The sequence below is a fragment of the Lampetra fluviatilis genome, unplaced genomic scaffold, assembly GCF_964198595.1.
Source record: "Lampetra fluviatilis unplaced genomic scaffold, kcLamFluv1.1 SCAFFOLD_450, whole genome shotgun sequence".
NCBI classification, from domain to species: Eukaryota; Metazoa; Chordata; class Hyperoartia; order Petromyzontiformes; family Petromyzontidae; genus Lampetra; species Lampetra fluviatilis.
The window spans coordinates 60,001-73,383 of record NW_027620645.1 but is presented as its reverse complement, the minus strand read 5'-3'; the positions used below and the strand labels follow the sequence as shown (position 1 = coordinate 73,383).

Genomic DNA, 13,383 nt, shown 5'->3' with positions numbered 1-13,383 from the left:
GAAAGCTGTCTCGGGTGTGGACCAATCAACTTCAAGGACCATGTGAGACTAGGCTCTAAGGAAAGCTGTCTCGGGTGTGGACCAATCAACTTCAAGGACCATGTGAGACTAGGCTCTAAGGAAAGCTGTCTCGGGTGTGGACCAGTCAACTTCAAGGACCATGTGAGACTAGGCTCTAAGGAAAGCTGTCTCGGGTGTGGACCAATCAACTTCAAGGACCATGTGAGACTAGGCTCTAAGGAAAGCTGTCTCGGGTGTGGACCAATCAACTTCAAGGACCATGTGAGACTAGGCTCTAAGGAAAGCTGTCTCGGGTGTGGACCAATCAACTTCAAGGACCATGTGAGACTAGGCTCTAAGGAAAGCTGTCTCGGGTGTGGACCAATCAACTTCAAGGACCATGTGAGACTAGGCTCTAAGGAAAGCTGTCTCGGGTGTGGACCAATCAACTTCAAGGACCATGTGAGACTAGGCTCTAAGGAAAGCTGTCTCGGGTGTGGACCAATCAACTTCAAGGACCATGTGAGACTAGGCTCTAAGGAAAGCTGTCTCGGGTGTGGACCAATCAACTTCAAGGACCATGTGAGACTAGGCTCTAAGGAAAGCTGTCTCGGGTGTGGACCAATCAACTTCAAGGACCATGTGAGACTAGGCTCTAAGGAAAGCTGTCTCGGGTGTGGACCAATCAACTTCAAGGACCATGTGAGACTAGGCTCTAAGGAAAGCTGTCTCAGGTGTGGACCAATCAACTTCAAGGACCATGTGAGACTAGGCTCTAAGGAAAGCTGTCTCGGGTGTGGACCAATCAACTTCAAGGACCATGTGAGACTAGGCTCTAAGGAAAGCTGTCTCGGGTGTGGACCAATCAACTTCAAGGACCATGTGAGACTAGGCTCTAAGGAAAGCTGTCTCGGGTGTGGACCAATCAACTTCAAGGACCATGTGAGACTAGGCTCTAAGGAAAGCTGTCTCGGGTGTGGACCAATCAACTTCAAGGACCATGTGAGACTAGGCTCTAAGGAAAGCTGTCTCGGGTGTGGACCAATCAACTCCAAGGACCATGTGAGACTAGGCTCTAAGGAAAGCTGTCTCGGGTGTGGACCAATCAACTTCAAGGACCATGTGAGACTAGGCTCTAAGGAAAGCTGTCTCGGGTGTGGACCAATCAACTTCAAGGACCATGTGAGACTAGGCTCTAAGGAAAGCTGTCTCGGGTGTGGACCAATCAACTTCAAGGACCATGTGAGACTAGGCTCTAAGGAAAGCTGTCTCGGGTGTGGACCAATCAACTTCAAGGACCATGTGAGACTAGGCTCTAAGGAAAGCTGTCTCGGGTGTGGACCAATCAACTTCAAGGACCATGTGAGACTAGGCTCTAAGGAAAGCTGTCTCGGGTGTGGACCAATCAACTTCAAGGACCATGTGAGACTAGGCTCTAAGGAAAGCTGTCTCGGGTGTGGACCAATCACCTTCAAGGACCATGTGAGACTAGGCTCTAAGGAAAGCTGTCTCGGGTGTGGACCAATCAACTTCAAGGACAGTGTGAGACTAGGCTCTAAGGAAAGCTGTCTCGGGTGTGGACCAATCAACTTCAAGGACCATGTGAGACTAGGCTCTAAGGAAAGCTGTCTCGGGTGTGGACCAATCACCTTCAAGGACCATGTGAGACTAGGCTCTAAGGAAAGCTGTCTCGGGTGTGGACCAATCAACTTCAAGGACCATGTGAGACTAGGCTCTTAAGAAAAGCTGTCTCGGGTGTGGACCAATCAACTTCAAGGACCATGTGAGACTAGGCTCTAAGGAAAGCTGTCTCGGGTGTGGACCAATCAACTTCAAGGACCATGTGAGACTAGGCTCTAAGGAAAGCTGTCTCGGCTGTGGACCAATCAACTTCAAGGACCATGTGAGACTAGGCTCTAAGGAAAGCTGTCTCGGGTGTGGACCAATCAACTTCAAGGACCATGTGAGACTAGGCTCTAAGGAAAGCTGTCTCGGGTGTGGACCAATCAACTTCAAGGACCATGTGAGACTAGGCTCTAAGGAAAGCTGTCTCGGGTGTGGACCAATCAACTTCAAGGACCATGTGAGACTAGGCTCTAAGGAAAGCTGTCTCGGGTGTGGACCAATCAACTTCAAGGACCATGTGAGACTAGGCTCTAAGGAAAGCTGTCTCGGGTGTGGACCAATCAACTTCAAGGACAGTGCCTACATTATATACATTATACTGGTATTAACGAAGTGGACCAGACCACCAATAGATTAATGTGTCCGTCCGTCTGTGTAACCACATCGCCCCCTACTGCGAACACTTGGCATGACCCTACAAAAACACGAGACCTCGGCCTGAAACTCTCCCTTCGTATCGTACCCCCGCGTGTGTGAAAGGGAGTTAATGTTTAACAATGTTACATTCCCTATACACTATACACTACACTGCTATACACTATACACTACACTATACACTACTACACTATACACTACACTACTATACACCAGAGGTGGGACAAAGTCATTGTTATGCAAGTCCAAGTCGAGTCGCAAGTCATCAAATTCATGACTCGAGTCTGACTCGAGTCCAAGTCACATGACTCGAGTCCACATCTCATAGGTGGGACAAAGTCATTGTTATGCAAGTCCAAGTCGAGTCGCAAGTCATCAAATTCATGACTCGAGTCTGACTCGAGTCCAAGTCACATGACTCGAGTCCACATCTCAGAGGTGGGACAAAGTCATTGTTATGCAAGTCCAAGTCGAGTCGCAAGTCATCAAATTCATGACTCGAGTCTGACTCGAGTCCAAGTCACATGACTCGAGTCCACATCTCAGAGGTGGGACAAAGTCATTGTTATGCAAGTCCAAGTCGAGTCGCAAGTCATCAAATTCATGACTCGAGTCTGACTCGAGTCCAAGTCACATGACTCGAGTCCACATCTCAGAGGTGGGACAAAGTCATTGTTATGCAAGTCCAAGTCGAGTCGCAAGTCATCAAATTCATGACTCGAGTCTGACTCGAGTCCAAGTCACATGACTCGAGTCCACATCTCATAGGTGGGACAAAGTCATTGTTATGCAAGTCCAAGTCGAGTCGCAAGTCATCAAATTCATGACTCGAGTCTGACTCGAGTCCAAGTCACATGACTCGAGTCCACACCTCTGCTATACACTATACATTACACTATACACTCCTATACACTACACTATGCACTACACTATACACTACACTATACACTACACTACTATACACTACTATACACTACTATATACACTACATTATACACTACACTATTCACTATACACCACTATACACTACTACACTATACACCACTATACACTACTACACACTATACACTACACTATACACTACATTATACACTACACTATACACTACACTACACACTACACTACTATACACTATACTATACACTACACTATACACTACTATACACTACACTACAAAATATCCCCCCCCCTACTGCGCATGCGCGGCTCCACCCCCATGAAGCCCCTCCCACAGGCACTGGGGCCACGCCCTTCACTCCACGTTCCACCAATCACGGCTCGACACCCACTCCACGTGACCTCACCGTCCCAACCCTCACCGCCCCCACCCCTCAACTCCCCTCACGCCCCGCCCCCTTTTCTGTTGCCACGGCGACCGCGATAATTGCGCGGGAAAAGCCGCCCTGCCGCGCGCTGTGCGCATGCGCGACAGGAAGTCGCTTGCGTCGCCGTCAACGGATCAGCTCGGCGCGAAGTGGAGGTCTGAGGTGAATTTATTTTATAACTTTATAATATTAGTTTAGTGTAGTTAGCTATATAACATTAGTTTACTGTGTTAATGTGTTAAATAGTGTGTGTTAGTGTGTCTGTGTGAATGTGTGCGAAGTGGAGATATGTGGTGAATTTACTTTAATAAATAACATTAGTTTACTGTAGTTAGCCATATAACATTAATTTACTTTATAACTTTATAATATTAGTTTACTGTAGTTAGCGATATAACATTAGTTTACTGTGTTAGCGTGTTAAATAGTGTGTGTTAGTGTGTCTGTGTGAATGTGTGCGAAGTGGAGATCTGTGGTGAATTTACTTTAATAAATAACATTAGTTTACTGTAAGCTATATAACATTAATTTACTTTATAACTTTATAATATTAATTTACTGTAGTTAGCTATATAACATTAGTTTACTGTGTTAATGTGTTAAATAGTGTGTGTTAGTGTGTCTGTGTGAATGTGTGCGGAGTGGAGATCTGTGGTGAATTTACTTTAATAAATAACATTAGTTTACTGTAGTTAGCCATATAACATTAATTTACTTTATAACTTTATAATATTAGTTTACTGTAGTTAGCGATATAACATTAGTTTACTATGTTAGCGTGTTAAATAGTGTGTGTTAGTGTGTCTGTGTGAATGTGTGCGAAGTGGAGATCTGTGGTGAATTTACTTTAATAAATAACATTAGCTTACTGTTTTAACTATATAAAACACACAGTGCGCTAACCACTGCACCACCACTCCCCCCACACACACACAGTGCGCTAACCACTGCACCACCACTCCCCACACACACACACACAGTGCGCTAACCACTGCACCACCACTCCCCACACACACACACACAGTGCGCTAACCACTGCACCACCACTCCCCACACACACACAGTGCGCTAACCACTGCACCACCACTCCCCACACACACACAGTGCGCTAACCACTGCACCACCACTCCCCACACACACACACACACAGTGCGCTAACCACTACACCACCACTCCCCACACACACGCAGTGCGCTAACCACTGCACCACCACTCCCCACTCACACACTGCACCACCACTCCCCACTCACACACACACACAGTGCGCTAACCACTGCACCACCACTCCCCACACACACACACACAGTGCGCTAACCACTGCACCACCACTCCCCACACACACACACACAGTGCGCTAACCACTGCACCACCACTCCCCACACACACGCAGTGCGCTAACCACTGCACCACCACTCCCCACACACACACAGTGCGCTAACCACTGCACCACCACTCCCCATTCTCCACTGTCTCTAACCGGTTTAAAACGACCGCCTGAAATCGGTTTAGCTCACCGGTTTTTCTGTTTCCCCCACCCCAAGCGGGTTATTTTTAGACAGACAGAGTCACAGTGAGTCAGCAAATCTCTCTCTCTCTTTCTGTGTGTCTGTGTCTGTGTAACAGCCACTTGCCCCTACAGCCCTGCTAGAGGCTACCTGGGGGAGCTTTGTCTGTGTGTCTGCCTGAGTTTGTCTGTGTCTGCACTTGCCCCTACAGCCCTGCTAGAGGCTACCTGGGGCTAGCTTTGTCTGTGTCTGTGTAACAGCCACGTGCCCCTACAGCCCTGCTAGAGGCTACCTGGGGGAGCTTTGTCTGTGTGTCTGCCTGAGTTTGTCTGTGTGACAGCACTTGCCCCTACAGCCCTGCTAGAGGCTACCTGGGGGAGCTTTGTCTGTGTGTCTGCCTGAGTTTGTCTGTGTGACAGCACTTGCCCCTACAGCCCTGCTAGAGGCTACCTGGGGGAGCTTTGTCTGTGTGTCTGCCTGAGTTTGTCTGTGTCTGTGTGACAGCCACTTGCCCCTACAGCCCTGCTAGAGGCTACCTGGGGGAGCTTTGTCTGTGTGTCTGCCTGAGTTTGTCTGTGTCTGTGTGACAGCCACTTGCCCCTACAGCCCTGCTAGAGGCTACCTGGGGCTAGCTTTGTCTGTGTCTGTGTGTGTGTGTGCAACAGCACTTGCCCCTACAGTGTGTTAAGGCTACCTGGGGGATCTTTGTCTGTGTGTGTGTGTGCTGATTGTGTCTGGCCGCTGATTGCTGCTTGTACGCGATGCAAGCTGTGAGGAAAATTTGGGCCGCACTTAGCAGGAGATCAACCATGGCGGATAAGGGTGAGTGGCTCACTCATTCACTCACTCATTCACTCAGTCATTCAGTCACTCACCCACTCAGTCATTCAGTCACTCATTCACTCACTCACTCATTCACTCACTCATTCACTCACTCATTCACTCAGTCATTCAGTCACTCACTAAGTCATTCACTCACTCAGCCATTCACTCATTCACTCACTCATTCACTCAGTCATTCACTCACTCATTCACTCACTCATGCATTCACTCATTCACTCACTCATTCACTCAGTCATTCACTCACCCACTCAGTCATTCAGTCACTCATTCACTCACTCATTCACTCACCCACTCAGTCATTCACTCACTCATTCATTCACTCATGCATTCACTCATTCACTCACTCATTCACTCACTCATTCACTCACTCATTCACTCACTCATTCACTCACTCACCCACTCAGTCATTCACTCACTCACTCATTCACTCACTCATTCATTCACTCATGCATTCACTCATTCACTCAATCATTCAGTCATTCAGTCACTCACTCAGTCATTCACTCACTCATTCACTCACTCATTCACTCACTCACCCACTCAGTCATTCACTCACTCATTCACTCATTCATTCACTCACTCATTCACTCACTCATTCACTCACTCATTCACTCATTCACTCACTCATTCACTCACTTATTCACTCATTCACTCAGTCATTCATTCTTTCATTCATTCACTCATTCACTCACTCACTCATTCACTCACTCATTCACTCACACACTCACTCATTCCATCAGTTACCCACTCACTCACTCATTCACTCACCCACTCACTCATTCACTCACCCACCCACTCATTCACCCACTCACCCACCCACTCACCCACCCACTCATTCACTCACTCATTCACTCACCCACCCACTCATTCACCCACTCACCCACCCACTCACCCACCCACTCATTCACTCACTCATTCACTCACACACCCACTCACTCATCCACTCACTCACTCACCAACTCGCATACTCATTCACTCAATTATTCATTCACACGGTCACACAGTAATTCACTCATTCACCCAGTCACTCGCTCACCCACTCACTAAATACCAGAGGTGGGACAAAGTCATTGTTATGCAAGTCCAAGTCGAGTCGCAAGTCATCAAATTCATGACTCGAGTCTGACTCGAGTCCAAGTCACATGACTCGAGTCCACACCTCTGCTAAATACCCACTCACTCATTCACCCACTCACTCACCCACTCATTCACCCACCCACCGACTCACCCACCCACTCACTCACCCACTCATTCACCCACCCACTCACCCACCCACCCACTCACCCACCGACTCACCCACCCACTCACTCACCCACCCACTCACCCACCCACTCACTCACCCACTCATTCACCCACCCACTCACCCACCCACTCACCCACCGACTCACCCACCCACTCACTCACCCACTCATTCACCCACCCACTCACTCACCCACTCATTCATCCACCCACTCACCCACCCACCCACTCACCCACCGACTCACCCACCCACTCACTCACCCACTCATTCACCCACCCACTCACTCACCCACTCATTCATCCACCCACTCACCCACCCACCCACTCACCCACCGACTCACCCACCGACTCACCCACCCACTCACTCACCCACTCATTCACCCACTCACCCACTCACTCACTCACCCACTCACCCACCCACTCACCCACTCACTCACCCACCCACTCACTCACCCACTCATTCACCCACCCACTCACTCACCCTCTCATTCATCCACCCACTCACCCACCCACTCACTCACCCACTCATTCATCCACCCACTCACCCACCCACCCACTCACCCATCCACTCACTCACCCACTCATTCACCCACTCATTCACCCACTCACCCACTCACCCACCCACTCACCCACCCACCCACTCACCCATCCACTCACTCACCCACTCATTCACCCACTCACCCACCCACCCACTCACCCACTCATTCATCCACCCACTCACCCACCCACCCACTCACCCATCCACTCACTCACCCACTCATTCACCCACTCATTCACCCACTCACCCACTCACCCACCCACTCACCCACCCACCCACTCACCCATCCACTCACTCACCCACTCACTCACCCACTCACCCACCCACTCACTCACCCACTCATTCATCCACCCACTCACCCACCCACCCACTCACCCATCCACTCACTCACCCACTCATTCACCCACTCATTCACCCACTCACCCACTCACCCACCCACTCACCCACCCACCCACTCACCCATCCACTCACTCACCCACTCACTCACCCACTCACCCACCCACCCACTCACCCACTCATTCATCCACCCACCCACCCACCCACTCACCCATCCACTCACTCACCCACTCATTCACCCACTCATTCACCCACTCACCCACTCACCCACCCACTCACCCACCCACCCACTCACCCATCCACTCACTCACCCACTCACTCACCCACTCACCCACCCACTCACTCACCCACTCATTCATCCACCCACTCACCCACCCACCCACTCACCCATCCACTCACTCACCCACTCATTCACCCACTCATTCACCCACTCACCCACTCACCCACCCACTCACCCACCCACCCACTCACCCATCCACTCACTCACCCACTCACTCACCCACTCACCCACCCACCCACTCACCCACTCATTCATCCACCCACTCACCCACCCACCCACTCACCCATCCACTCACTCACCCACTCATTCACCCACTCATTCACCCACTCACCCACTCACCCACCCACTCACCCACCCACCCACTCACCCATCCACTCACTCACCCACTCACTCACCCACTCACCCACCCACTCACTCACCCACTCATTCATCCACCCACTCACCCACCCACTCACCCATCCACTCACTCACCCACTCATTCACCCACTCATTCACCCACTCACCCACTCACCCACCCACTCACCCACCCACTCACCCATCCACTCACTCACCCACTCACTCACCCACTCACCCACCCACCCACTCACCCACTCACCCACCCACCCACCCACTCACCCACCCACTCACCCATCCACCCACTCACCCACTCACCCACTCACCCACCCACTCACCCACCCACCCACTCACCCATCCACCCACTCACCCACTCACTCACCCACTCACCCACCCACCCACTCACCCACTCACCCACCCACTCACCCACTCACCCACTCACCCACCCACTCACCCACCCACCCACTCACCCATCCACCCACTCACCCACTCACTCACCCACCCACTCACCCACTCACCCACCCACCCACTCACCCACCCACCCACCCACTCACCCACCCACCCACCCACCCACTCACCCACCCACTCACCCACTCACCCACCCACCCACTCACCCACCCACTCACCCACTCACCCACTCACCCACCCACTCACCCACCCACCCACTCACCCATCCACCCACTCACCCACTCACTCACCCACCCACTCACCCACTCACCCACCCACCCACTCACCCACTCACCCACCCACTCACCCACTCACCCACCCACCCACTCACCCACTCACCCACCCACTCACCCACTCACCCACTCACCCACCCACTCACCCACTCACCCACCCACCCACTCACCCACTCACCCACCCACTCACCCACCCACCCACCCACCCACTCACCCACCCACTCACCCACTCACCCACCCACCCACTCACCCACTCACCCACCCACTCACCCACTCACCCACTCACCCACCCACTCACCCACCCACCCACTCACCCATCCACCCACTCACCCACTCACTCACCCACCCACTCACCCACTCACCCACCCACCCACTCACCCACTCACCCACCCACCCACTCACTGATAATGTTGCTGTTGTTGATGTTAGTGGTGACGTATGAGGAGATGATGTCTGCTGATGACGATGTTGATGATGATGTTGATGATGATGTTGATGATGATGCTGATGATGTTGATGATGTTGATGTTGATGCTGATGTTGATGATGATGTTGAATATGATGATGTTGTTGTTGTTGATGATGTTGATGTTGTTGTTGTTGATGTTGTTGTTGATGATGTTGATGTTGTTGTTGTTGATGTTGTTGTTGATGATGTTGATGTTGTTGTTATTGTTGATGTTGTTGATGTTGTTGATGTTGTTGATGTTGTTGTTGATGATGTTGTTGATGATGTTGTTGTTGTTATTGTTGATGTTGTTGATGTTGTTGTTGATGATGTTGTTGATGTTGTTGCTGTTGTTGATGATGTTGTTGATGTTGTTGATGTTGTTGTTTATGATGATGATGTTGTTGATGATGTTGTTGATGATGTTGTTGTTGTTATTGTTGATGGTGTTGTTATTGTTGATGTTGTTGTTGTTGATGTTGTTGTTTATGATGATGTTGTTGATGTTGTTGTTGTTGTTGATCTTGTTGATGTTGATGTTGTTTATGATGATGATGTTGTTGTTGTTGTTGATGATGTTGATGTTGATGATGTTGATGTTGATGTTGATGATGTTGTTGTTGTTTATGATGATGATGTTGTTGTTGATGATGTTGATGTTGATGATGATGTTGATGTTGTTGTTGTTGATGTTGTTTATGATGATGATGTTGTTGATGATGTTGATGTTGTTGTTGTTGATGATGTTGTTGTTGTTGTTTATGATGATGTTATTATTGTTGTTGTTGTTGTTGATGATGATGTTGTTGTTGTTGTTTATGATGATGTTATTATTGTTGTTGTTGTTGTTGATGATGATGTTGTTGTTGTTGTTGATGTTGTTGATGTTGTTGATGTTGATGTTGTTGTTGTTGATGTTATTATTGTTGATGTTGATGATGTTGTTGACAGTGGTGACGTACGAGGAGTTGGTGTCTCTGCTGGAGACTCGCTCCATCCGCCTCTTCGACGTGCGGAGTCCACAGGAGGTGGCCCAGGGGGCAATCTCAACATCAGCCGTCAACATCCCTGGTAGCAACACACACACAGACACACACACACAGACACACACACACAGACACATACACACACACACAGACACACACACACACACACACAGACACACACACACAGACACACACACACACAGACACACACACACACTCACACACACACAGACACACACACACAGACACACACAGACACAGACACACACACAGACACACACAGACACACACACACAGACACACACACAGACACACACACACATACACAGACACACACACACAGACACACACTCACACAGACACACACACAGACACACACACAGACACACAGACACATACACAGACACACACACACAGACACACACTCACACAGACACACACACAGACACACACACAGACACACAGACACATACACAGACACACACACACAGACACACACTCACACAGACACACACACAGACACACACACAGACACACAGACACATACACAGACACACACACACAGACACACACTCACACAGACACACACACAGACACACACACACATACACAGACACACACACACAGACACACACTCACACAGACACACACACAGACACACACACAGACACACAGACACATACACAGACACACACACACAGACACACACTCACACAGACACACACACAGACACACACACACACACAGACACACACACACACACTCACTCACACACACACTCACTCACACACACACAGACACACACACACACAGACACACAGACACATACACAGACACACACACACACACACAGACACACAGACACACACACAGACACACACACACACACACACTCACACACTCACACACACACAGACACACACACACACAGACACACACACACACAGACACACACACAGTCACACACACACACAGACACATACACACACACACAGACACATACACACACACACACACAGACACACACACACACACAGACACATACACAGACACACACAGACACACACACACTCACACACAGACACACACACACTCACACACAGACACACACACACTCACACACAGACACACACACACTCACACACAGACACACACACACTCACACACACACACACAGACACACATACACAGACACACACACACACACAGACACACACACATATACACACACAGACACACACACACTCACTCACAGGAGGTGGCCCAGGGGACAATCTCAACATCAGCCGTCAACATCCCTGGTAGCAACACACACTCATATATACACACACTTATATATACATATACACACACACATATACACATATACACTCACTCACACACTCACTCACACACACACACACTCTCCCCGTGTCTCTCTCCCCGTGTCTCCCTCACCGTGTCTCTCTCTCCCCGTGTCTCTCTCTCCCCGTGTCTCTCTCTCCCCGTGTCTCTCTCTCCCCGTGTCTCTCTCTCCCCGTGTCTCTCTCTCCCCGTGTCTCTCTCTCCCCGTGTCTCTCTCTCCCCGTGTCTCTCTCACCGTGTCTCTCTCTCCCCGTGTCTCTCTCTCCCCGTGTCTCTCTCCCCGTGTCTCTCTCACCGTGTCTCTCTCTCCCCGTGTCTCCCTCACCGTGTCTCTCTCCGTGTCTCTCTCTCCCCGTGTCTCTCTCCCCGTGTCTCCCTCACCGTGTCTCTCTCTCCCCGTGTCTCCCTCACCGTGTCTCTCTCTCCCCGTGTCTCTCTCTCCCCGTGTCTCTCTCTCCCCGTGTCTCTCTCCCCGTGTCTCTCTCTCCCCGTGTCTCTCTCTCCCCGTGTCTCTCTCACCGTGTCTCTCTCTCCCCGTGTCTCTCTCCCCGTGTCTCCCCGTGTCTCTCTCTCCCATCTCTGCCCGTGTCTCTCTCTCCCCGTGTCTCTCTCTCCCCGTGTCTCTCTCCCCGTGTCTCTCTCCCATCTCTGCCCGTGTCTCTCTCTCCCCGTGTCTCTCTCCCCGTGTCTCTCTCTCCCCGTGTCTCTCTCCCCGTGTCTCTCCCTCCCCGTGTCTCTCTCTCTCCCCGTGTCTCTCTCCCCGTGTCTCTCCCCGTGTCTCTCTCTCCCCGTGTCTCTCCCCGTGTCTCTCTCTCCCCGTGTCTCTCTCCCCGTGTCTCTCTCCCCGTGTCTCTCTCTCCCCGTGTCTCTCTCTCCCCGTGTCTCTCTCCCCGTGTCTCTCCCTCCCCGTGTCTCTCTCCCCGTGTCTCTCTCTCCCCGTGTCTCTCCCTCCCCGTGTCTCTCTCCCCGTGTCTCTCTCTGCCCGTGTCTCTCTCTCCCCGTGTCTCTCTCCCCGTGTCTCTCTCTCCCCGTGTCTCTCTCCCCGTGTTTCTCTCTCCCCGTGTCTCTCCCTCCCCGTGTCTCTCTCCCCGTGTCTCTCTCCCCGTGTCTCTCTCCCCGTGTCTCTCTCCCCGTGTCTCTCTCCCCGTGTCTCTCTCTCCCCGTGTCTCTCCCTCCCCGTGTCTCTCTCCCCGTGTCTCTCTCCCCGTGTCTCTCTCCCCGTGTCTCTCTCTCCCCGTGTCTCTCC

At 50.9% G+C, this 13,383-nt stretch overlaps 1 protein-coding gene across 2 annotated transcripts in view; it reads left to right on the top strand.

The window, feature by feature from the left end:
- The first annotated feature begins 3,674 nt into the window (after window positions 1-3,674).
- The window catches only part of LOC144954191 (thiosulfate:glutathione sulfurtransferase-like), a 17,789-nt gene continuing 8,080 nt past the window's right edge, over window positions 3,675-13,383 (top strand). Inside the window, exons 1-3 of one of the 2 annotated variants that reach the window (XM_078884753.1) lie at window positions 3,675-3,767; window positions 5,879-5,932; window positions 10,759-10,878. In XM_078884753.1, coding sequence (XP_078740879.1) covers window positions 5,920-5,932; window positions 10,759-10,878 — 133 coding nt within the window. In that variant the 5' untranslated portion in view covers window positions 3,675-3,767; window positions 5,879-5,919. Of the gene's footprint in view, window positions 3,768-5,871; window positions 5,933-10,758; window positions 10,879-13,383 lie in introns of those variants that run through there. The other variant, XM_078884752.1, reaches the window with a different exon arrangement.